This window comes from Vidua chalybeata, chromosome 7, assembly GCF_026979565.1.
Source record: "Vidua chalybeata isolate OUT-0048 chromosome 7, bVidCha1 merged haplotype, whole genome shotgun sequence".
Classification (NCBI taxonomy): domain Eukaryota; kingdom Metazoa; phylum Chordata; class Aves; order Passeriformes; family Viduidae; genus Vidua; species Vidua chalybeata.
In genome coordinates this window covers 39,148,499-39,175,603 of record NC_071536.1, presented here as the reverse complement: position 1 = coordinate 39,175,603, position 27,105 = coordinate 39,148,499, and the positions used below count along the sequence as shown (strand labels likewise).

The window sequence follows — 27,105 nt, the reverse complement described above, 5'->3', positions numbered from 1 at the left end:
TATAGTTTCATAGCACTTTTACATACCAAAACAACTTGGGGAGCAGTTTGTTCTGGAGAAAGAGAGTGTGTGTGTGTACATAAGCATCATTTACATAAAAATAAAGATAATTTCCTTGGGCTTGGCATAAATGAGAGAACAATGCAGCCAGGCACTGATGCTTACATAACACTGTGGGAAACATTTCCTTCATATTTTTATGTTTTTCTGCTCCCTTTTCCCCTCATGTAATTAAAGTACAGATAAAGCTGCATACTTCACCTGAGCTGGTTTTGGTCCATGAGCAGCTGTGTTACTGGTGATCCAAGTGCTCCACCTGCCTTTCGGTTTGTTTACCAGGAAATCAAGATGTGTAAACTGCAGGAAGCACTGTTTGACCCTCTCCGGCAGTATCTCATTACAATAATTGCTAATCTCTGAATAAGACAGCCATGTTTTGTGTGTAACACAGAGGGAGCTTGTGGTAGATTTTAGATGCTTCCTTAAATACAGCTTTGTCAACGCTTGCTTGGATTTCATTTTCAGGATAGCTTTTGACAATAGGCATCTGACGACCTTTGGGCTCAGCAAACTCGGACATGATAACATGTGTGCCTTCTTCCTTCTTGACTGAAAAAGAAAGCAAACAACAAAAACCTCCAAGACCAAACCCTCGGCTTGTTTTGGAGTGCTGTCACTGCTCTGTAGCGACAGGATAATGGCTACTTCCTGATTAAACCCCTCTCCACAGTAAGCTGTTCGTGTTCTTTATCTATTCTCCTGTAATGCCAAGTGTTCAGTGCTTTTCTTCTGTGCTTCCTTCCCCATCCTTTCCCCCCACCCCCTCCCCCACACCCCACCCCGCACCTGCCCCCCCCCCCAGCCTTCCCTGGGTTAATAGTATGAAATGTTTATAGATTGAAGAATACAAAAAGAATATATAGATTAGCAATTTTTTTTTTAATTCTAAGACAACTACTGCTCTTGTAATGCTTATCTGATAGTAGTGATGAGCAAAAAACCTGATTTTCATGGGATTAAAAAACCCCAAACTGTTGAAGTCTATTTAGGTTTCAGCCAACTAGTATTAACTTTATGAAAAATTCTGATGAATACTAACTGGACAAATGCAGTGACACGGGAATGTGTGTTTCATGCAAATTCTGAAGTATTAGTATTTTCATAATATTTTTATCACTTCCAGAACTGTTTCCTGTCTAACAAACTTAGTCTTCAAATAAAACAAAACAGCCTTTTTGTCAGCCTTTCTAATATGATTGTGTAAGTGCTGTTTCTGTCTTTATTAGAGTTGATGTGTTATTTTTACTTTAAGTAATTTCTTGGCTCTTGCTGCTGAGGACCAGGTGAGTGTGAGCTATCACTCAGTACACAGGTGTGGTCTTATTTTTCTCGAGGCTATCAGTCTAACAGATTTCATATTGTCAAACAATGGTTACAGAGTGTTTTTGGTCTTACTCGGCCTGTTACATGGGTCTACAATGATTTTATTCTTCTTAAGGTTGGTCTTCTGTTGTGCCACTATAAATGGCATAGCATTTGCACTAGTGCTATACATACCACAATGAATGTTACTGGCATTCTATAGTATATAATACCAATTCATGTTCTTGGTTATATTGTGGAAGTTTAGAAAAGTGCTAAATTAAATTTTGCAGTTCTGATTTAATTTAATAATAAAATAATATTGTGTTCTTGGTACCAAAGACTTATTTTCTCCTTTTGTAAACTAGATTATGAAAAACCTTGTAGTGAATTACTAACCAAAATAATTGTTGCTCTTCAAAAGTCCACTTTTTCTATTATCGTATTTTACGTGGAAATAAAAGGATGTACAGTTTTGTTTAGTAACAGAACGTATCCACTATGTTAGCAGAAACTGGAACCAAAAATGAAACATGAAGAAAAAGTATGATTCAGTTAAAAGAAAGAGAGGTTTTTTTTACAATAGATAGATAAAAAAGACATTGAATTAAACAGCTGTTATTAAAAAACTTGTGAAGTAGACATCATATATGAGAAATCTGTTTTGTTCACTCTGTGAGAAAAATAAGTACGTGAGGAACAGTGTTCCTCCAGCTTGAGGTAGAAAGAGGTTTTTGGACATGCTTGACCTATTAGTTTGCATGAGTTGTTAACTATAGAGAAAAGGGTGTGGACAACAGAGTGGCTAGAGCATGTAGATACAGGTCTATTTTAAGGAAAACAAGGCAGGAAAAATGCCATGGGGAAGAAAGGAAGAGCGATTCAACGTATACTACTTTTTTTAAAGGGTTCTCTTCTTGTGGGGTGGTGAAGACCTGGTATTTGGAAGCCATTGATTTGAACAGTTTTTTCCCCAAAATACCTGTGCTGTATTCTGAGGATTGCTGAGGAATGAGTGCTATTCTCTTTCAAACTATGCCCTTTTCATCTTGAGAACACTGACTGAAAGATAAAGGTTTCACAGGATAGCCATAGGTTTCATAGACATGCTGCCTCCCTTACAAGCCCTTTAATACTGGTATTTAATTTGGAAGCCCAGTGACCTGGAGTACTATCCTATCCTAATGTCTCTTACAAAACAAGATTCTATTGATTTAAAAAAAAAAAAAAAACAACAAAATCCTGAATTGCTGCTGTTAATAGATAAACTTTATATAATATGATACTCCTGATAAGTTACAGTAGTGCTTTATATTGACTATGTCTATGAAGTGTCCTAGTTTGGGGACCAGCAAAACATATATATTGTCTTCCAGCAGACTTCCATGCTGTCCAGCCATCTTCTTGTACCCCTGCTCCATTCTTTCCAATGTCCTACAATCTGAGTGTTTTGAAAAGGTTTCCCTTGCTATTTGTAATCTTTTTGCATATTCTATCTCAGAAGAGATTCTTAAAGCTTGGTGCCTCACAGCTGACCTTGTTGGCTCAAGCTTCAGCTTTTTCCTGCAGAGCAGGTAGAACAGCCCTGATGAGAGCTGTAGGAGCTGCATTGCCTGGGCTGCCTGGGGGAAGGGAAGTGTGGGAGGCAGCAGTGGCCAAAGGATACAGCTGTTTTTGCTGTGCAGGGAAGGGCAGGAGCTAACCCTGGGCCCAGCCATAGGTCCCTACGGAGCTCTTGAATTGAGTGCTGGGTAGCAGGAGTTGGGACTGCTTAGGCTTCCTGCTCCCACACCCCGTAAGACAGCCCCAGCTTTATCTGTCAGATACGACCATCACTGACTGCTTGCCTTTGCAGAGTGCCTTCAATTTTTTAAAGAGTGGCTTATTTGCAATGTGTATCACTGTTAATCTTTAAAGGGTTTTCAAGCTTTGGAAGAAAACAACACCTAGTGTACAGCAGAAGTGGACTTGTGTGTTTTAACCAGTGTGCTTTAATCATGTAGGAAAATGTAATGTTTAGCATGTGGCTTTGTTGGAGCTTGATATATAGATACAGTACTTTCGTTTCGAAGATGGAAGTATGGATGGCTTATTATCTTCTTTCTTTCCAGTTTATAGAAATAAAATTGCGATCTGGCAGCCTTTTTGTGTCTAAGCACTTATTTCAAGTTTGTAAATAACATCAAGATGTCAGATTTGCATCTGCTTGGTTTGTAAAAATAATGTTGTGAATGGAGTCAGCCAGAATAGTCTTCTGACACAGTAATACCTGCTGTGGGTTTTGTTGAGGCTTAATTTTATTTATTTGTGTCTTAAGACCCCCATTATTTTTCCTTCTAGTTATTCTGTTTACCTAAACTTTAGTGGACTCTGTTTTGTGGGGATTTTGTTTTGCTTAAATGTCTCAGATTTTAAAAAAATCATCATACCTTTCAAACTGGAAGAAACAATGAACAAATAACCTAAGAAAGATATTTTGGTAAAGGGAATGGATGCCAGTGATGAAGCTGACTCAAAACAGTGGCTGTTATGGCACGTAACGCTTCCTTCAGGAACTGGTTCTGGGTTTCCAAAGAACCATGAGAGTGCAACTGCATGAAAATGTGGAAACCATTTATCTGTGTCTCAGCCCATTAGTGGGAACTATTACATTCCTGCTAGATGACACTGCAAGATGCTTTTAGAAGTTAAAAACTGAGGAATTAGCATTCCTCAATGATAAGTTTTTTAGCCAGGGTACCAGAACTTAGTGAGTGATGTGAGAGGCTGATAGACTTCTTCACTCTCCCATGGGCTAAAACTAGTTTCTGCTGGCATTGGAAAACCTAATGTACAATTTAGATGTTTGGGTTTTTCTCTTTTTGTTTAAATGTAAAATGATATTAATGTTAGAATAACGAGACTGAAGTTTGATGCTATTCTAAAACAAAATCAGGACCCATTGCAAAGCCTGAGGCTGGTACAGGAACACATTGAAAAGATTTGTTTCTCCTGAATGCTTTTCTGGAACTCTGACTTGGTACCTATAATTCATTTCTCATCAGAGTATGCTGGTGGTCACAGCTTTTAGCAATATTTGAAGGACTAGAATAATAACTTAAATTGTTAGGATTAAAAACTCCAAAACAAACAAAAACCCCCAAAAAAATCTCTAGACCATTTGTTAGGAAGGATTCTGCCTACCATCTTTGCCCCCTCTTACTTGTTAGAGTATATGTGGTCTGTAAGTTCAGGACTTCAGGGTAAAAGAAACCTTTTCTCAGCATCTTTTTTTTTACTGGTTCTGAACTTGTTGTTTTGACAGACATGGCATTTATACACCCAAACAGATATTGGATTTGTAGTTATTTCTTCCCCAGATTAATTTTCCTTTAGATCATGTTTTTAAAGATTAATTAAAGTTTTCTCTATGCAGTAATTTCTTTATGTTATTTTTCCTAGCTTAAAGCAAAATAATACCAAGTAGGCAAAACACATTGTTTGTAGTGGCTCCTTTTAAGAGTTCTTATACATATATATATTAGAGCAGATACTTTAGGCTTCAAAAAGTTAGCTGTTGGTTTAATGCCTTCTGTTATTATTTGGCAAAGTTAGGCAAGATTCACATATAGAAGTACTAAAAAGCATGTTTGGCACAAGCACTGTTGAATTTTTAATGATTCCCAGCTTTTGCCATCAGAGGTTCAACAGGGCACTCCCCCTCGGTAGGTGTTTTCTCCAGCTTTTGTAGTGCCTGGAATTGTTGCTAAGCCTCGATCTTGAGCTTGAGATCAAGTCTGGCTTTTGAACTATGGGAAGAGGTGTACTAATCAATGGCTAAACAGGAGGTAAGTTTCTGAGTGGCAGAATACCACCCGAGAAGCAGAAAATTTGCCTCTGACAGATTGAAATTTAGATTTTGAAAAAGCACAGAAAAAAAAGGCATTGACTTCAGCTATCCCAGTTTTTTTACTAATTTTTGAACTACTGTTGCATAGGATTTCTAGTAGTGTGGGTTTCCGTTCTTAGGGTGGGTCAGAACCACTCTAAGCAAGAATTTTTGCTATGCATTAAAAAAATGCTGTATTGATTACCACTATGCAAAGATTGAATAATACTTCATAATTTTAAAGTTATAGAGGTAGTTGTAGATAGTTTGCTCAGTGCCCTCACAAACTGAACTAATAGTATAAAATGCTAAGTCTTGCTTCTTTAGAAGATGTAGTAGTACTAGAATCTGGTGGAAATGAACCCCAAGTTCTTGAAGTCTCATAACCAGAATATTGAAAAACCAAAAGATATGTGGGGAATGGAAGAGTGGGCTTTTACACTGAAACTGGAAACATGACTTTAAGCTGAACTGTTAGGCATGAAAATAAAAACTGATATTCATCCCAAGACACTATAAAGTATTGCAGTGATCCATTTGTTTGTTGGTTTGGGGTTTTTTTAGGAACAGAAGGATTTGTAAAACCTCAGTTCTGAAATGATGAATCTTTTGTTTTGGTTTGATGACAAAATCGGGTGAACGTACCTCTTTGGGGCATTTACTAGACTGATGCCAGAGAATCTTTGTGTTTGAATGTTCTTCAGATGCTATTATTTTAGCCTCTGCAGTTATGACAAGAGTCCAGACTTTGCATCAATTTTATGTGGTACCACTATTTGCTGTTTGGAATCTGCTTAGCAGCGTTGGAATACAGATGTGTAGTGCCATCATCTCCACTCCATGAGTGGAGTGTCTGTAAGCCTCAATGTCTGCACAGAGTTGCACTCTACAATTGCCACCCTGATATCTGCGTCCTGACTGCTCCTCTTCTTGAGCTGGATGAATTGCACAGCTTTTCTGTTGGTAAAAGTAACTTACAGGTTGGTTCCTTTCTTGTCATCTGAAATTTGCTGTGCTGCAAGAAGTGGCTTGGGCAGCTGCTTTTGTAGGGTGAGCATTCCTGACTGATCCCACCCATCCACTTCTGTGTTTTGAGGGTGATGGTGTGAACTTCTCCTTTCCAAATCCAACATAGACGTGAAAATAAGTGATGTGTGTTCTTATTAAAAGTGGTAATTGCTAAAAGTTGATAACCTCATACAGAATAACAGATAATGCAGATAGATTTTATTTTAGGAGGGTAGGTTTAGATGGGATGTTAGGAAGAAATTGAGGGTGGTAAGGCACAGGGACAGGTTGACCATAGCAATTGTGATCTCCCCATCCCTGGCACTGTTAAAAGCCAAGCTGGATGGGTCTGTGGGCAGCCTCATCCAGTGGAAGGTGTCCCTGCCTGTGGTGGTGTGTGTATGTGTAATGAAATGAGCTTTTAAGGTCCCTTCCAACCCAAACCATTCTATGATTCTGTTTATATATTTGTTTGAACCAGATTCTTAGTGTTGTTACTCTGGATTTGAAACATTTAAGGAGCCTTGGGTCACTTCAACATTAAATACCTCTCTGTGGTGCTGTGTTGCCTCATGGATACTTAGTACGGCCATACAGTTTTTGTAGTACAGATTGGATAGGTTAGATTTCTTGCCCAGCATTATGCAGCTTTCAGAAATATACTCTGAGGTTTGTCCCGAAGTGAGGCTTATGAAGGATTGTAGTTTAACTTGACCTCTGTGTCCCTCCTCCCTCCATGGAATGTAAAGTGAATTTTAATGCCCTCTGTCATTATAACTATTCTTTCTTTACCATAATCATGAAAATCACGAAAAAGTGATGTTTATTTCTAATGGAAAGCAACACAGTTACTTGTAAAATAGGAGAAAATAAGTTTTTGAGTTGCAACTTTTTTTTGCATGTATTGTTTAATGATGGGTTTATCCTGTTGGATAGAGTCAAAATAGATGCATTGTTTAAAATGTCATTTTATCCTGAGACTATTTAAAATGGCCACTACGTATTATTAAAGAGTAGAATGGCAACTGACTCCCTTCTCTGTTTCTCTTTTTGCCAGGCCAGTCATGACTCCGTCATACCGAGGCTAAGAGTTGGGTCTTCTTTGAAGTGGCTTTTAGTAAGTCACCTTATGTGGGTAAAGTCTGTTAAAACAAATATATATGGAATTGTGATATCGATGTGATTTTATGAATGCTTTCACTGCAGTGGATTCTGATGCAATAAACAATGAGCTGTCATATCGCTGATCAAATATGGGTGATGTGAGTCAGGAGAAGGCTATAAAGCCCATTTAGAATGTAACACAGGAGCGTACAGTCTGCCTCACACAGTATAACTGGCAGTAAGATATTAAGTGTATTTGTGCATAGAAGTGTCTTTGTATGATAGCTTTGAAACACAAGCCAGTCTTGCTGTTGATTCACAAAAAAAGGTCTTGTTGTTGTTGTTGATTTAGTAAAAGAAGTTTTGTTGTGGTGACTTTTTTTCCCAGCGAATTTTACACAAAGTACTTAGAGCAAATTATTGAAAGTGACATAATTGCAATGACATTCTGCAAAATTTGCAATATGTAGCAGTTAACTTGGCTTTTCTGGTTTGTACAGTGTTTGAGACAGTGGATCTCACCAAGTATATAGGCACTTTTATTTGAGTTTAAAAATCTCAATGTGTAAAACATCACTGTTTTACCAACCTAGCAGTAGTAGACTGTGTGTTGGAAGGTCTGTGACCAGGCCTTGTCAGCAGAGCAGGGAGCATCAGTGGGAGCCTCTGGTGTCCATAGTCTGTCTGTAAGGAGCTGCGACCATTCCTGTGGGTACCTCACTTCATTCTCACCTGAAGTTTGGTCAGTGTGCTTGCTTGTTTTGTGGGGTTTTTTGTCACACCACTTGTTTTGACCACACTTCTGTTTTGACCTTGTTCTGTGGCCCTTGTGGAAGGTGTGGAACGCATAGGTACTGCTTGGCCTGCTGAGTCACCTCTGAGCTAGCATCCATGCTCCGCGTTTACCTTCTGAGCATGACCTTTTTAGACACTGCATTTTGCATTTGTGATGTGCTGGACTGTGTGTTCTGAGACTCTGATGTGCTTCCCTTCATCAGCTGCAATATTTCTGGCATCGGAGCAGTCATTGACACAAGAACTAGTGGCAGAGTGACAATATTATTATGATGCAATTAAATACCTTGCTGTAAGGCAAGAGAACACAGTATTGTGGGACTCTTCTATAGTTTGGGGTCATAAAGTTGTTACAAATTTCACTTGGTCATTGAGAAAAACTGAAGCATATTTTTACTCAACTTCTTTTTCATTGTGTTAGAGGTAATAATTGAAATAAGGAAGCAGTACATGGGACTGTAGAAGTTAAACTGGAAATTGGATATGAGTTAGTGTAGTGTTTAGATGTCTTCAAAATACGCTTCATAGTATTCACGCATCCCAGCTAACATTGATAGGATAAGAGTAAGAAAAGGGTTTTTCTTCTGCATAAGGGTACATTTCTGTGAATATTTTGAGCATAGAATAGGTAGGTGTTTGACTGTAAAGAAATTTCAACTTGATATATTTGAAAATTATTTGATTGTTGTTTCCTTTAGTAAATCTTTTTTTTTTTAGTGTTTCTATTTGTACTAAACATTAGTAATTTTTTTTTCCTCAAAAAGACAACACTTTTCTTGTGTAAAGCTTCACATACTTCCCTTCTTTGTTCCTTTTAACTGAGAGATTACTTTCTGTTTTCATTGGGTTAAGTTGCATTAATGATGATTATTCACCATGGGAAATTCTGGAAAAATAGCTGGAATTTCGAGCAAAACATTGAGAGGAACTGACATAAATCACTACACCAGGAAAATTTTTAAAAGTAATTTTCTTCCTAGTTTTACTTAATGATTTTTCTCTTTTACAAATATGAGAGATTTAAAAACATTCATGGCAGTTCATAACTACTGACCGACAGAATAACTGCAATGAAACAAATGTCTCACTTATACTTGAGGTTAAAAAGGCTGTGGATCTGCTGTAACTGGTATGGACTTTTTAGTCACAGAACGCATTAGGTCTACAGTGTAATTATTGCTGATCCTGTCTAATGACTGTTTTGGGGATTATCTCTTTTGGAGTTAGCCATCTGCTGTGGTTAGAGTAATTAAACATAATTAAGAGTTAACTTAGTTTGAAATCAAAAGTATGTATGTCTCTAGGAGAAGAATGTAAATTTCTTCCATTCAAAATAATTCAGAAAATACCAATATTCCAGTTCTCTATTAAAGACATTAAAGAAGTAGCTAAATTAAAGTTTGAAAAAGCACCCTCTCAAAAACACTTCCCAGACCCCTGCAAACTGAAATAAAAGGAGCAGGGTGGGGGTGAGAGAGAGAGGGGAGCCTTAAAAGGGCAGCTTATTACTGTTCTCCCAGTTCTTATTTGCACAAACAGATGGCTTATGTTAGTTAAAAGCTTGCAAGTATAGCTATATTTACTTTTCTGTATTTAAAAAGTATTGATTTGCCAAAGATGTCTTCTTATTTATGACTCAAACATGGATTGCTTGTAGGTGGTTCTTAACTATGCTTATTTATAAAATACTTTAGATGCTGACATCTGAGGAACTCCAGGCCTGTCAGCCTGACCTCAGTGCCCAGGAAGGTTATGGAACAGATCATCTTGGGTGCGGTCACATGGCACAGGCAGGATAACCAGGGGAGCAGGCCCAGCCAGCAGGGCTTTAGGAATGACAGGCTCTGTCTGACCAACCTGATCTCCTTTTGTGACCAGGTGACCTGCCTAGTGAATTAGGGGAAGGCTGTCGATGTGTCTGCCTGGACTTCAGCAAAGCCTTTGATATTGTCTCCCACAACATTCTCCTGGAGAAACAGGCAGCCCATGGCTTGGACAGGTGCACTCTTTGCTGGGTTAAGATCTGGCTGTATGGCCAGGCCCAGAGGGTGGTGGTGAATGGAATTACTTGCAGCTGGGATTGGTCACGAGTGGTGTCCCCATGGCTCTGCACTGGGGCCAGTCCCGTTCAATATCTTTATCAGTGATCGGGAGGAGAGGATTGTGGGCACCCTCAGTAAATTTGCGGATGACACCATGTTGGGCGGGATTGTTGATCTGCTTGCGGGTAGGAAGGTTAGGAAGGCTGTGCAGAGGGATCTGGACAGTCTGGATTGATGGGCCAAGGGCAGCTAACTGAGGTTCAGTAAGGTGAAGTGCTGGGTCCTGCATTTGGATCACAGCAATCCCCTGCAGTGCTCCAGGCTGGAGGCAGAGTGGTTCATAAGCTGGAAAAGGCCCTGGGGTGGAAGTGGCTGTACATGAGCCTAGGTGTGCCCGGGTGGGCAAGATGGCCAAGGGCACTTGGCTCGTATCAGCCCCAGCAGGACCAGGGCGTTGACATCTAGTTGGCACTGCTGAGGCAACTTGGGTGCTGTGCCTCATTCTGAGTCTTTGCGAAAAAGAAGACACTGAGGGACAGGAGCTAGTCCAGAGACTGAAACAGAGCTGAAGAAGGGGCTGGAGCACCAGGAGCAGCTGAGGGAGAGCTCAGCCTGGAGAACAGGAGGCTCCTGGGAACCTTTTCCCTCTCTACTCCCTGACGGGAAGGTGTAACCACCAGGTGGGGGTCGGGCTCTGCTCCCAGGGGACAGGGACAGGACAAGAGGGAACGGCCTCAGGCTGTGCCAGGGGAGGGTCTGGTTGGACATCAGAGGAATTTCTTCATGGAAAGGACAATCAGGCACTGGAAGGGGCATCCCAGGCGGGTGATGGAGTCCTCATCCTTGGAGGTGTTCCAGGTACGGCTGGATGTGGCACTCAGTGCTCTGGTCTGAGTGGCAAGGTGGGGATCGAGCACAGGTTGCACTTGATGATATTGAAGTCTTTTTCACCGAATTAGGTTGGATTCTGTGATTTTATGGAAAAGACTTATTTTAATGTTTTATTATTACACACAGCATTACAGTTTCCTTTTTTTAGAAATTTGAGAGCTATGGATGTTTTTGTGAGGAAATGTAAAATATGAAGTTTCAATCCTGAGTTTCAAATGGAGTGTGTTAAAGTTTATAAGTACCTTTCCTTTTACAAGGAAATACTGTAATAATACCATTTTTATTTGTTTCTAATTTCCCTTACGCTCTCTGTAAATATAGTGACTTCGCTGTAGACATAATTAAAACAATACCAAAATACAACAAATTTTAATTTGTACAAGGACTACTTGTTGGCCTCAAGTAAGTTTAGTCATTCATAGTGACTAAAAAAATCACTTTGTCATAATAATTTGTGTCTATTGATGTCCATATACCAAACATAGTAAATCTTTTTACTGTGTGTTTGCGAATGCTGTGGACTTAAGTCCGTAGATGCAAACTAAAACCATAGTCCCTTATGAATGGGATTTTGTTAATTATTATACTTCAGAATAGTTGTAAAAGTTAAGGGACATATATATGTAATAAACACTACATGCAGTATTTTCCAGTGACCTATCTCCACTGATTAGCACATTAGATTGATTGTAGTTACCGACTGTTAAAAACGAATTAAGTATTCTTTAACTATGGATGAAAAAGGTTTAAATGGAGAAAAGTATGTATTTAGGAGTGCTGAATGAAAAAATCAAAATGCTTCATAATATTTTCCCTTCATAAATTTTCTGAAGTAAATAGTTTTGTTACTTCTACTATTGTTCTGAAGGAGAAGGTCATACCCCTAATATTCAGTATAGCAGTAGATACCTTTTTGGCGCCATATCAGTGTAAGTAGATGATATTTCTGTGTTTACAGAAAAAAATTAGGTTTTTTTCTCCATGTGTGAAAACAATTAATGATAAATTGGGCTGTAAAGAATAAAAGCAGTGAAGTCTTTAGGTGCTGTTGGGGGTGGAGGGGCTGTTTGCAGTTGGTGCAGAGGATAGGCAATTCTGTATGACAGACTGTACCTCCCGTGTTGGCAGTTTTCACTTTCCCGAAGTAGTATGCTTTGTCCTGCTAGCTTGCAAAGCCTGGAGACTTTCCTTGTGCATAGAAATTGCAATGTATAAAAACTATTGGTGACAAGGAATGAACACTTTAGTTAAAATGGGCACTGTATCTTCACAGCATTTTGTGTTTCTCCCTTGATTTGTTGTTGTATTTGCTATGGCTTTTTAAGTTTCATTTTTACTGTCTGAGACAAACCAAGAATCTACTTTCTGGAGAAGCAGATAACAGGTTTTATGCTGTCTCTCCAAGTGTGCATTTGTGAAGTCAGTGTTTAATACAACTTTGGATCAGAAGTGCTGTTTAACATACCAGTTTTCTAAATTGTTTAAAATAGAATTTGGAAAAGTGTGTCTTTCTTGTGTACTTGGCATTCTGCTTTACAAGTGCTGGGAATGAGATTTTATAAGTTGTTTGATTTAGGTTCAGTACTTACCCCTCAGATTTCAGGTGTAAATCTGAGAAAAGGTGTTGCCTCTGTCCATGAGGGAGACTCCACGACAGGAACAGGTTTCTTGGAAGTTTCCCAGTTAAGAGTTCAATATGCGTAGTCTCATGGCATTTTTGATAGTACAGGGACTTTGGAATTTTTTCCCCACCTTATTTATACTGTGATCCTGACTCACCATCATCTGCTGCTCTGGCAGATTGAGTCAGACAGTCTGTTGATGCTGCTACCACTGCGAAAAGACATCATTGGCTTGGCTGCACTTCTTAAGTATTTGAGAAACTACTTCACAGAATATGCTGAGTTGGAAAGGACCCGCAAAGATCATTGAGTCTAACTCCTGTCCCTGCACAAGACCATCCCCAAGAGCCACACAATGTGCCTGAGAGTATTGTCCAAACACTTTTTCTAGTGTTTTTAATAATAACTTTACTGTCTCTTTCTCTTAAAATATGCATACTTGTTCCATGAAATAAGTCTGGTGACTTTTAATTTAGGCAATTAATTCATGGCACAGATAAATGTCTTATTTTTGCATGAAAAGCTCACCAGGAAACACCACCACCACCAAAAACCCCTAGCAACTTACAGGAGTTCTTGTATTTATACTATCTCACCGTAATTGCTGGGTCTTTCCTTAAATTAAGAGTCTAGATATGGACATTTTGGCATGCAGTACAGGTTCTTTAAAGTTGGCTGTCAGGGAGCAGCAAAGAGCAGGGCTGCTCTGCAAGGGGGGATGAGATGGCAGTTGAGGATTACACAGGCAGGGCTTTTGCCTACTCCAGCACAGTGCTGGTCACAGGATTAGACAGAATAGTGGAATCTGTCTGGCCCAGCATCTGTCCAGTTGTCTGATCAGAAGTAGCAGTAGATGGGAGCTGATGCCATCCTAGAGGGCAGCTAGAACATGGGATGTAGCCAAGATGCAGGGGCACAGGCAGGCTGCAAGAGTGATGGGCTGCCAAGGGCTGAGGCTTCCAGCCTGAGCTGAAATGAAGCTCCTGAGCACAAGGTGTGGTGGAGGCATTCAAGTAGAAATATGGTGTAACTCTGAACAGCAGTACCAAATTCCCACAGTGCTGCAGCTCTGCTGAGTTCCCTGACAGATGGGTGCTGTTAATGGGATGTACCTCTCATGTGAAGGTCTCCTGGGAACCTCTTGAGAATTTAGTGCAGATCCTGAGACACAGTCAGCACAGACAGCCCCCGTAGTCCCTTGTGGTTTCCTTTGCTGCCATGGAAGACAGATATTTATCTTCTCTCTTCCAGATATGGAGTCTGGAGAGCGGTTAACGTCATCATCAGCCTCCTCTACTGCAGCTGCTTCCACTCCAGCATCTTCGACACCATCGGTAACTTCAGAAGTATCGAAAGGTGGCCTTTCCTCTGGAGCCGCGACACTGAGCTCCACAATCAACACATGTGGTAAAAATTACTCAAGTCTATATTGCAATGTAATTTTAGTGTTTGTCAGCAGTTGTAATTGCTATTACAAATCAAACATAATAAGGTTGCACAGATGCATCCAAGAAAAATGTTTGTGGTGTTTGGTTTTGCCAAGTAACATTCATTTGCTGTGAATACATTTTACATAATACTTACTTATTGATGGAATGAAATTAATTAAAAATTACCTATTTAAAATGTGGAAAAAAAATCAGTTTGCAAGGCTGCCTTGAAAGCAAGGATAAAATAAAGGGTTCATCTAGCAAACTCTGTGCCACTTTCAGATTAAGTTGCAGTAACCAGCTTCTTGAACATACATCATGTTCTCAGCATTTAAGCCCAGCCCATAGTGTTGTTTTACATTTGGAGGAATAGTTTCTTCTAATGGAGCTTGAAATGGAAAAGATAAATTTCACAATGTCACAGTCTTGGGTAATATTGACTAGAGTGAAATATCTTACCTTGAATCAGAAATATATATGGAAGATTCCTCCATGCAAGAATCTAATTTTTGTGATTGAAACTCCTATTTCAGCTGAATAATGCAAACGTCATCCACAGAACAAGAAACAGTAAACTCTTCCCTGCTGTTTCTCACTTAACTGTTGGTAAACAGATCTTTTTTTGGAGAACGTTATTTCTGTTAGCCTGATTCTTAAATGATATATGGTAAATGGGAATTTTTTTCAGCTTAAATTCATGGTAATCCCCTGTTTTCAGAAAAAAAATGAGCAAAAGTATATTCTCCAAACTGATACAGCTTGATAATAAGTAATGAGTAGATTCCAAGTCCCCAACTTCACCCTGCATTTGTTCATTTGCAGCTGCCCCAAGAAGCTGAAACCAGAATGTCTCCAGACCTAGAGTTATGTCTCAACAATTTATTTCAATTTCTCTAAAATCAGCCAGAGAATTCTTAACTAAAACTCTCCTGGAATAAATAACAACGTGTTTCATTTTTCAGTACCCCACTAAAGATTCATCTCCAAAAGAATTTTTTGTCTATATTCATTAGCCCATGCCATTTCAAATGGATTTTTTTGGTGGTTCCTAGAATGTAGCAGGAGTTAATTTCCATATGGCTGTGAATGTATAGTCCTAACATGAGGATTTCTGTGACTCATTTACCTCTCCTTCCTGCTTTTGCTGTGTATGTATTGCATCATGTAATTCTGTATCTACTGTTAAGGATCTGTGCATTTATAGGGATATGTATTTGGTCTTCCAAAATACAGTAAGACTGAAGCAGATGAATAATGTAATAAAGGTACTAAACTGTCAGTTTTGTTCTTCATTAGAAAACAGAGGTGGTTCTTTACTAAAGGCCTTTTAAAAATTCTATTCTTATATTTTATTTTTTAAAAAGTATAATTTCTGTCTGATAGCTAATAGTTAAAAAGATGGATAGTAATTACAGAATTCTTTTTTTTTTTTTTTTTTTTTTAATGGTCAGATTGTTTACCTGGCTGCATCTGATGTTTAAGAGCATACATCATTTTGCAAGGACACTTTGTCTTCCCAAAACCAAGCTGAAATGTAGTTTACTATCAATACCATCAATTTTATTTATGAGTATGTCTGTTTGTCTGCTGACACCGTGCACTGTGGTTACTGTTGTATCCACTGTGAAAAGATTTCACTGAAGTGTTTATGCTGCCAGCCAGCTGCCTGTCTTGAATTTTCAAGAAAGTCTGTAGCCAAGATAGACTATATACTAGCCAGTTCTAAACTGAGGCGTTCTTGACTCTTGTAATATTTTTAAAAACCCGACAATGTCTGTCAAACAGATAATTGAATTATCTTCAAATTTAAAAATGCATTTTTCTAGTATCTAATAAAATAATTTTTTAAGAATGAGCAATTATTCTTACTAAGAGAAGGTAATGCATCTTAATGCATGAGATTAGAGAGGTTCTTTTTAGCCCAAAAAGATCTCTTTATTTTCTTTACAGCAATCAGTAGTCTATTAAGTAGTCTCTGCAATAAACTTGATTGCATACTCTGTCAGGTGCCCATGATACATGATGAGTTAGAACTGGGACTCTTTATGCTTTGCCAGGGAGATTAAAATACAAGTAAATTATTTTGGCATATTCCCAGGTCAGAAAGACAAAAGCACTTGTGTGAAGCCATTGTGGAATATATCACATACTGTTAGTTTAATTGGTTAATTTGCACTAGTTTCTAAATAATTAAAGCATTCCAGTCAAGTAAACAGATATTTTATTTGCTTTTTTCTTATTCACCCATTGCTGAAAATAAGGTGCATTGGAAAAGTAAATTGCCTCTGGAAAGAGGTTTACGTTCACCCTCATGAGAGTGTTATCAGCTTTGGAAGAATATAAATCAATAGCCTTTTCTCTTAATAAAATCATAATTCAGTGTTTTGTCTTTACGAAAAGCAATAATACTAGTGTGCGAAACCATTCTAAGCTGAACATTTTAAGCTGTATTGTTTTGATGTTACCAGATCGGGAAGGTCTTTAATTTTTAATTTTCAAAAAAGGGAAGTTCATTAACTTTTTATTAAATAACAAAACACAACAATTTTTTTTTCTCAGACCAGAAGCTGTTTTTGTTAAAGCAAAATTCTTCAGTCTTTTTGGAGTTCTCTTTCTCCTTAATGAGATCCAGAACAATTTTTAAATTGTGTACATAAATGCCCAAAGTAATTCTTTGTTACTAAGAGACCAGCATTGTTGAAATGTATTTTGCCCTTTGGAATAATGCTTTCAATCATGTATCTGTGCAGTGGTTAGTAGAATTTCAAAAACTGAGCTCAAAAATATTTAACCTATTTGAAAGTAAGCCAAGAATGTTAAGGAGTGAGATTTAATAAGAAATTTAGCTATGCGGAGCATGTTTAAAGTAAGTTAGTAACTTGAAGAGTGAACACTAAAATAGGAAAATTAAGGAAATACTATTTCCTAATTAATTGGTAAGCAGACTGTTAGTATTTTTGTGAGATAAGAAAGAGAGAAAATGTCATTACAGTTCAGTGTAGTGTTACAAGACTTCTACAATTTTTGATTTATTTCTTCCATGTGTTTAAATGCATATTTTAAAATGGATGACTTCTCTTTCCTAGATACCTTAGATAATGGCTTAGCACATTTGGTATGTCTTCTTTCAAGGCCATAATAGTGTGTAGTATAGTGTACAGTTAGCTGCACTTTCTGTATGATGAAGAAAGTTGATGAACGATCTCAAAGATTCTTTTAACTTGGAAAGTCTTCAAAGTATTATGAAACTTTGCAATGCAATGCTGCTCATCAGCATGATTAAGAATCACCACTGTGGTCTGTGAGAGAGAAACATTGTGGATGAAGATATACAAATGAGGTTTGGGTTGGTTATCGTTGGTTTTTGGGTCTTTTTTGTGATACTTTACGAAGTGATGTTAAAGCCATTTGAACTAAATTCAGCAAATGTGGGCCTGAAACGTGATGCTTTTAAACTCATGTCAGAAGTTTAGAGAATTACACTACACATCACCTGCAATAGTTAGCATCATTGAAGTGAAAATCTCTTTTTGTCTTGGAGGAAGGAAAAAAAGCCACCTGAACCAGAAATGTAAAATCAGTAAGAGGAATTTCCCTGCACTGTATTTGTAGTAATCCTGTTACGTTGCCTTGTAGTTGCTAATAAATGAAAGATCCTAGTGAATGCCCTTATGTTCCTAACACTCAATAGGATGTGTTACTGCAGTCAGGAACTCATTCCAGAATTATTCCTTATATACACAAACACAGTAATAATGTTTAAAACAAGTAGAGGGAGAAGTAGGATTAACAAGTTAATGGTTTCTGTAGGACTCCACCAGAAGCATGGCCAGTGTGAAGAGGCCTTTGTTGATAATGTGAGTCTCCTGGAAAACAGAGAATGCTCGGTGTTTCTCATGCTGTCCTTTTTAACGTGATGCTCTTTATATTAAAGGATGGCACACATGAGTTTAATGTTTTTTGATGTCAGTCTTTTCCTGCTTTTTCTCTCCATTAGGGACTACATTGTTCTTCTGGTTATGTATGCTTTTACAGTCTGAGAATTCCATGATTTGTTTTCCATACTTGTGTTCAGGCTATCTCTAAAGCTGAAGTTTAGTTCTGAACTCCTATGAGATTTCCTCTACCAGGATTACAGAATTTCTAGACCTTTGATTTTTGTCTCTCATCTTAGCTATTATGTATTCTTACCTTGTCCTACCCTATGCATACATGCTGACTTGCTCAGCATGTATGTGAGAGCAGCACAGCATCAGTGCCTGCTCTCTTCTGTGCTGCCCTTCCCCAACTTTCCAGTGCATAGCAGCTCAAATAATTTCTCTATTTTTTTCTGGTCACTTCCCCTGTTCATTTTCCTTTTCACATATTTTTCTTTCTGTATTAGCTTCAGTCTCCTTATTGTTTAAGGTAAGCAGAGGTCTAGCTATGCTTACATTTTGCATGTAATTTTTAGTCTGGTTCATCTAGCTTTAGTCCTTCCACTGAGACCACATTGCCACTCACTTCTCCCCTGCCCTTCACCACCACCCTTGCTGTTGAAGAGGGCTGGAGAGGAAAATTGGAGGCACAAAAAGCAGAGGTCACAGATTGAGATGAGTACAATTAACTGGAAACAGAGATGAGATAAGAAAACAAATATTAATAGCAGCAGTAATGACAGAGGGTATAAGAAACAAACTATTCAAATGGAGCCCTCCCCATCCCGACAATAGGCAATTACCGACCTCTGCCACTGGTGCGCCAACTGGGAAGAGAGCCCTTCTCCCTGGAAGAGAGTCCCTTTCCCCTGCCAATGATGTGAGATTTATTTGAATAACCTTTGGATCTTGGCCACGCCCCCTCCCAGCTACTGCAAAAACTAACCCACCTCTTCATCATGTCTGATCTTCATCTTGTCTTCCAACCTCCCAGCCTGAGAGACGGCATAACGCATACTGAAGTTAGAAGCAGGATCTCAGTTGAAACCAGGGCATTTGAATAGGGTTGTTACAGGAAAAAAAAAATAGAGGCAGCTTTTTTTGCAATGCAGTGTCAAACTCAGGGATAGAAACCTCTTGCAGTGGCTGTAGAGTTACCATTGGGTAGCTAGCAGCTCCTCTATTTAATAGGTCTTCGCAAGGGGAACAGCTTCAGATGTGGTTTTGTGGTGGAGGCCTTGGAGTATTGAAGATTCAGATTGCAGAGGTGACTGAAAGTTGTTGTGTTACTTTGTTCTGATGTAGAAAGAGTGCTGAGATAATAAATGTTAAAGGGTGATCTGTGAATACTGATTCAGTTTATAAGACTAGCAGTTTCATTTTGGGGTGATCAGTGTCATATAGTTTTCTATTAAATATTAATTTTCAGAATGCATTTAAATAAAACTGCATTGCAAACTTACCAGCATGGCTTTAATGACTTTAGACCAGAGTTGCTTCAGGAAATGTATGTCATTGAGAAGTTCCTTAATGTTTTGTTCTTACTTCTAGATTTAGTAAATCTGCTCTGGATTATGCATAGCAATATGCTTACTAAAATACTTGAATATAGTATTAGAACAACAGAAGTTTGTTTTTATTTCCTTTTTTGGTTCAGAATGGTGGCGAACAGCAGACACGCATTCTCGTCCTGGGGCAGCTTTTTTCTCACCACTCTTGGGAATTCCGACATTGTTTGCGCCTCCTGCACAGAATCATGATTCTGCTTCGTTCCACTCAAGAGCTACAGGAAAAAGTAGTCGGAGTAATACAGACAAAGGTAATGGCTGAAGTTGTCAGGAAATGATCATGTTGAACTTCTGCACATGCAGAAAGATGTGGAATTCGAGCTTTACTTTCCTCATTCTTCCCATTCCTAAAGAGCTCTATAAAAATTGGTTCTATTAGGTAAGGATGATACATACCAAGTATGTGTTTGGCCTTTAAATCATGGATGCTCTGTATGATTGAACTAAAATAACTCCAAATCAGAGTGACACTTTGATGACAAATTTTAGTATATGTGGCTAGTAACCTGTAAGTAGTCTAGGATCTTGTTACTTGTCTATGAAATGTTAGTGTGACTGGAGCATCTCAAAGAAATGATGTTACTTCAGATTTATTTTAAATGTCACTTTGTAAATCTGTCATCTTTAGGTATAAATGGATCACTGAATGGCAATAGTACCACTGCAGTCTCAGCTCTCAGCACATCCGTGCTCTCCACTAGCATTGCAACATCGGCAGGACCAGTGAAAAATGTGACCTCAGGAGCTGGAGGACGCAAATACAACCAGGAGCAAAGCAAAGTTCAGCTTTTGGACACCAGGGCTGACAAAATCAAAGATAAGGTAAATACACTGAAGGAAAGTGAAGATTCCAACAAAAAATTTGACATAAGTGTTCTGCACACAGGAGCATATTGAAGTGTTCTTTCTGAGTACAAAATGTTTTGGATTCTTCTGATCTATTACAGCAGGATCTATCTCCTTATCTCTGTAGGGATTTTTTGTCTATTGGTGTTTGAAATTTTTTTAATTATTTGGGGTTTTTTTAACATACTTATGAATGAAAAGTTACTATTAGTGCTAACTTCACTAATAAGTTAATAGCGGTGTCCAACACCTTGTTCTATTTAATTTATCTAATTAAAAAAAAAAGTATTTTTAACACCCGTATTTGATATTATTATATTACAGTATATATATACACACATATATTGGTATTACAATTACAACATTATAGATTATTTCTTTTTGCCCATTGTTGGTTGGTTGGTTGGTTTGTTGTTTTGGTTCCTCCCCCCACCCCCCATTTTCTTTCAGGATGTCTTTCAGCATTGTTATCTTCTCCTTTGTGTTACCTTTCGTTTTTAAGTATAAATTTGGTACTGTTGATAGATTTCTGGATGCAAGCACTGATTTCAAACTCCAGTTTTATTGACTAAATACTGACGTGCTGTAAAAGGATGGATTCGATGTGCAAGTACCATTCTTAAGAATGTTGTGTTCCGTATCTTGACTTTTAAGTCCTTTGTCTCATGCAGATAAATGTCAGGTTGTCTTTTTCTTAAGTTCCTGTAGTAAATTTTTAAATACTGAAATGGAGTTTGTTGTTCCTAATCTTAGTTGATATGCTGATTTTCCTAACTTCTTTTCCTCTGAAACTTTTTATGAGGTAATTGGTATTTGTCAGTGTAATGATTTGCACAACCTTTTGTATCAAAACACAGAAATTACTCCAAATGAGAATTCTAATATGAGAATGATTATGATTATTAAAGCTGAGCTTTGAACAAATGATGTTAAGCTTTTAAATTTCTATGTGTAAAACTTGCCTCTTCTTAAAAGCATGTCTTACTTTAAAACCTTTTAATATACTTTTCTAGAAGTTCTTTTATTTAGGGTTTTAGTTTTTTAGTATTCATCTTCTGATTTCGTCAGTCCTCTCCTTAGTTGTAATTTATTTTTGAGGATGGTATCTAAAAAAATTGTTAAAATACTTATTTAGTTTTAGGAAAAAAAGAAAAAGGCGAAGCTGATATCAAAGCATTTTTACAGTTGATGAAAATCTAGAGTTACTTTCAATATAATGTAGTTGTCAGAGAATTTCAGCAGATTCTGGTCCATTTTTCAGAAGCTTATCCCAGAAGCAATTTGATGAACATACTCTTTTCAGTCCTCAAAACTCTACATTGTTGTACAGACCATGCTGTGAAAGTAGTTAAATGAATGCATCACTGAAACTTTGATAAACCTAATATTTGTTGTTCTTTCTGCACTAACTTGCACTACGAGTTTTGGGTATGAATTTTATTTTTGGAATCTGCACATTCTGTGGAGGTTTACTAGACCTGAATTCTAGGTCAATGTTCTAGGTCTAAATTTGGCATTTTAGTTTGTGATGTAGTGATGTCAGCAGTGGTCAGAAAAAGACTTCAGTGGAACTTTGTGACCAGTTTTTAATTTTCATCACCTTGTGACGCACTTTTGCTTTAAGCATCGCAGATCACTTTGCTCTAAAGTCTCACTCTTCTTTGTTTCAAAGATTATGTGTAATAATAATTTTTGTGCATTAAAATGGAAGCATTAACGGAGAATTCATCTTCCCGGTAGAAGCCCAGAAAAAAAGCAGTGGAAAGCTCTAGTAACAGCGACAGTGATTCGGGCTCCTCTTCAGACACCTCAAGTGAAGGTGTAAGTAGTAGTGACTCAGATGACCTAGAGGAGGATGAAGAGGAGGAGGAGGAGGACCAGAGTGCTGAAGAGAGTGAAGATGATGAATCTGATTCCGAAAATGAAGCACATCACAAAAGCAAGAACAAGGTATAACACCACACTCTGCTGCCCACAGTCTTGTTGCTACAAGCTGTTTGTGACAAGTTGACATACTCATGTCTGTGAACAAATAGTCAACAATTACTCAACTGCACATTAATAAATGCTAAAAATACTCTTTTTAGGTTTGCTTCAGGGTTTTCTGTTTGTGAGGTTTCTGGGAGAGGTTTTTTTGGTTCTTTTGTGTGCATGCCTGTCTGTGTATTGCTGTTCTTTACAGGCCTGGAGTTTACAGTTGGTAGACTTATTTTTGTTATGAAGTAGGAAATACAAAGAAATTAAGTACTGCGTGCAGGTAGTGAACTGAAAATATATCATTGTGGATATTGCTTTGGCAGTTGCTCTTTTCCTAGTAGAGTGCCTTATTTTCCCTACTAGTAGAACAATAAGACTGGAATCTTTGGTATCCTGTTAGGTTTACAGTCAGAAATACATTTAAGAACAACCATGATTTAATACTCCTTCTCTAGTAAACGTTATCGTAACGTTCTGGGGGGAAAAACTGAAAATTAACAATAAATATATTACAGGACTGATTTAAAAATAATTACTGTTCATCCTCTGCAAAGACTATTGTAATTGTTTCAGGGATCATATGTTTAGCCTTTTTAAAAGGATCTTTAACTTATGTAATGAACAGTCAAAAATAAATATTTTGCAGGTGCTAATGCATAGTGGTGTAACAGATACGAAAACCGATGGACAGAAATCACAGGACAAGTCTCAAGAAAAAAGAACACACCAGCAGATACCTCTTGTGTCTGATTCCCAGACTCACTCATCATTCCAGTCCCAGCAGAAGCAGCCTCAGGTTTTGTCACAGCAGCTTCCATTTATTTTTCAAAGCTCTCAGGCAAAGGAGGAATCTGTGAACAAACACACAAGTGTAATACAGTCTACGGGATTGGTTCCTAATGTGAAACCTTTGTCTTTGGTACATGAAGCCAAAAAGGAGACCTATTTAAAACTCATAGTTCCTTCCCCTGATCTACTCAAAGCAGGGAATAAAAATACCTCTGAAGAATCTATCACTTTGACCAGCGATGTTAGATCTAAACGGGTGAGTGAAGTTTTTGATTATTTGTAACCTGTGTCATCTGCTTAAAAAGGCATAACATTCTGCCATCAAGCTCTTTTAAATATTGTGTATTAAAATTATAAGTATATATATATTTTCATAATCATGGGAGTTTATGTGTTTTTAGAGTTGATCTGGATTTCTGAATGGTGTAAGTGAACTAAATTGTGTGGGTCATGCATCTCTTAAGAACAATGTGCACCTGAAATCAATATCAAAATAAGACCATTGTAAATATCAAAATAAGTAAATTGTGTGGCCTGGATATTTTTCCTGTGCTTCTAGGTTCAGTTAAAATGCTGATTTAATACTTCACATATCTAGTATGTAAGCATGACTTCACTTTCTTTTAAGTTAGATAGTTTCAAGTCAAAGTAATTGAAATCACCTATTTTAACCATGATTTTAAACAAAAAAGCTGAAGGACATTAAAAAAATGCTCAATGTAATGTTGAGTTTTGTTTGCTCTTTAAAGACAGGTATTTATGCACTGATAGCTGTAAAAACTCAGTATGGCCATTTCAATAGTTTTTTTAGAATCAAAGAATGGCCTGGGTTGGAAGGAACCTTAAAGCCCATCCCATTCCTCCCCTGCCATGGCAGGGACACCTCCCACTGTCCCAGGTGCTCCAGCCCTGTCCAGCCTGGCCTGGGCACTGCCAGGGATGCAGGGGCAGCCACAGCTGCTCTGGGCACCTGTGCCAGGGCCTGCCCACCCTCCCTCAGTTTATCCTCTTTTTACTGATCAGGACTGGATAATAAGTTTACATGTCTGTCTTAACAGATCTGCGAGTTCTAGAATTTTTAGAAAATAAATCCTCAATTTATTTATTTTTTTAATAGCAATTAAGGTGACTGCGGATGAATTTTCTCTTCAGTGAGATTTGAATGAGGATTAGAAGAGAATAAAAATCGATCATTTTATAAACACTGTGGCTATGCAAAAATAAATATATAAAAAAGTACATTTATGGAGGCAACTGTCATTATTATTTTATTTTTCAAATTTTGTTTTAAACTAAGTAGTACTCAGGAGTAGTGAACTCGATTCTGATTCGCAGCTAACTCACGGGCCCTCAGGACTGAAAAATCCTTAATTTTTATTGCTAGACTAGAAGATAAAAGCTGTTTTTTCTTTCCAATTTCCTGTTACTAGGTAAAATTCAAATAAGCTTGTCACTTACCAGAAGTAGCTAAATTATAATCATGAGAGCATACATCTTTGCTATTGAAAGAAGCTTCTGCTTTCAAATTTAGATTGAGTCTTTAGCTGGTGATAGATCACACATTTAGTAATTTGATTTCTCTAAAACTTTTACTGGAGGTACACACTGTGTGAATATTTATTTTAGAGTTCTTCATATTTTCTTATTCAGTTTTAAATGTTAGTAACTTCCAAGCATGTGTTGTGTTTGACTTAATTTTTAAAAATAGATTTTAAACTGTACTATCTTTATTCATTTTATTGTATTTTCTATTGAAGATGATGTGCGTTTTTTTCCTTTGGAAGAGTCTTTAGACTAAAGACACTGTAGGCTTTACATGCATTTCTGAACTATTACTAAGTTTTGCATGAAGAATTTCAATTACTACTCTTTCAGTTAAACAGTTAGCATATCACAGCATTTCTGAGTAATACCTTTCCTCTCATTATTTTAAATAAAATTTTTCTACACCAGAGTCCTCTGTTGGTTTTCTAGTATTGTGGCCATTAGTGTGTTGTATTTACCTTGTGCTTTAAAGTGAACAAATTATTAAAGATAGCTGTACATTCATTAATGGGATTTTTATATGTTGAATTAAGTTATAAGAAGAGGTTTTCCTGTGCTGGTACACACAAGAGCAGTATCTTTCTAAAAATGGCCTTTTTCAGAATGATTAATACCTTTATGAAAGTGTCTGTCTAGAGCATTGTAGCAGGTGAGAAAGCTTCCCTGTGTATTTGAATCAACTTCATCTTGAGTTCAGTTCATCTTTCCCTCCATGATTTACAGAGAAAAAATCATGCAAGACTTGTGTAATCAGTAGTTACTCATCTCCTCTGTTGTACCTAGTATCTGCTTTTGGCTTTCTAAAAATGGCTTAGCAGATGTTTAAAATTTCCTAACGCTCACCTAAGCCAAACAAACATCTCCACATTTTATTCCTCTGTCTTCTTATTTCTTTAGGAACAATATAAACAGACATTCCCAGCACAGCTAAAGAAACAGGAATCATCGAAGAGCCTGAAGAAGGTTATCGCAGCTTTGTCAAGCCCCAAACCAACATCTAGTTCACCAGCTCATCAAAAACTCACATCCTTGGAAAACAACCATTCTAACCCATTCCTGACAAATGCACTTTTAGGTAATCACCAACCCAATGGAGTTATTCAGAGCGTCATCCAGGAGGCTCCTCTTGCACTCACTACGAAACCGAAACCCCAGACCAAGATCAATGAAAGTGTAGCCATTTCTAGTAGTGCCCCCTTTTCTTTGCCAATAAACTTGAGTGCATGTGGGAAAAAGCCAGCCGGTAACCGGACAGCTGTTATGCCCTCTACCTCTCCTGTGTTACCTGGTTCAGGAAAGGATAAAGCAGTCAGCAATAATGCAGTAAATGCAGTAAAACCACAACACCGCCTTCATTCTGCAAAGCTGGTGGTGGAGCAGTTCAGAGGGGTAGACTCAGATGCCCCCAGCAGTAAAGACTCTGACGACTCAAATGATGATGACGACGATGATGAAGATGAAGATGAGGATGATGAAGAAGATGATTCTGATGATAGCCAATCAGGTGGTTTAACCTTTTTAATAGGAAAAGCAGAAACTTTAATTTTTTGCATTTTGAAAACATGCATTTCCCACCATATTTTAAAATAGGGGCAGGAAATACTGGGCCAGCATGGCCCCTACAGTGCCCTACACATATCATTGAAATTAGCACATGTCCTCATTCTCCATTGTGTCATGTCCAAAAATCATGTTTGGGGTGTTCAGATACTTGGTCAGCTGTCCTGATGAGGTGGCTCCTTAGTCTTTTGGAAAGGCTGTTGGAGACCTGCCTTCCACATTAGTTACCCAGCCTGCAGCTTCATGTGACAAAGTGCTCAGGCAGGGATTGACATTAAGGCTGATTGATGGTTGATGATTCTGGCAGACAGAGACCAGCTGCAAAACAGGTTTCCTAGCCAGAGAGGAACTTCAAGGGCCTTCAAATTGTCAAGAGTGGCAAGAAAAGCATGTTTCTGTGCCTCATTCAGGAGCACAGTCATCCATGAGCAAGTAATTGGACAGTTTTAAGGGCTGCAGACCAGGCTATGCAATTTAGAATGACAAGGCCTGTTCTAAAGAGTTGACTGTATTCACAGTCACTGTTTTGTCCTGTGTGCTGATATCCCTTGTGTCCAGCCTCCACCTTCATCATTCTCTTCCTCCTCTCATCCACACACCCTGTACTAATCTTTTTATCTCAGGATTGTATCTCACCTTTAGTTCCTTACCCTGGCTATCCTCGATTCTTACTCCTCCTTTGCCCAGATCACCATACTTTTGATTCTGACACCTTTCAGCCTGTATCCAGTTCTGTTGTTTTCTTCCTCTTCATGATGGATTTCACACCCGTAAAATTCCC

At 38.0% G+C, this 27,105-nt stretch overlaps 1 protein-coding gene across 3 annotated transcripts in view; it reads left to right on the top strand.

Annotated features, from left to right (window-relative positions):
* BAZ2B (bromodomain adjacent to zinc finger domain 2B) overlaps window positions 1–27,105 on the top strand; it is a 111,050-nt gene that overhangs the window by 39,275 nt on the left and 44,670 nt on the right. For 2 of the 3 annotated variants that reach the window (XM_053947950.1, XM_053947949.1), the window contains exons 1-8: window positions 525–729; window positions 7,296–7,355; window positions 13,944–14,099; window positions 19,697–19,858; window positions 20,236–20,429; window positions 22,194–22,403; window positions 23,077–23,475; window positions 25,662–26,268. In XM_053947950.1, the coding sequence (XP_053803925.1) occupies window positions 13,946–14,099; window positions 19,697–19,858; window positions 20,236–20,429; window positions 22,194–22,403; window positions 23,077–23,475; window positions 25,662–26,268 (1,726 nt within the window). In that variant the 5' untranslated portion in view covers window positions 525–729; window positions 7,296–7,355; window positions 13,944–13,945. Of the gene's footprint in view, window positions 1–524; window positions 730–7,295; window positions 7,356–13,943; window positions 14,100–19,696; window positions 19,859–20,235; window positions 20,430–22,193; window positions 22,404–23,076; window positions 23,476–25,661; window positions 26,269–27,105 lie in introns of those variants that run through there. The other variant, XM_053947948.1, reaches the window with a different exon arrangement.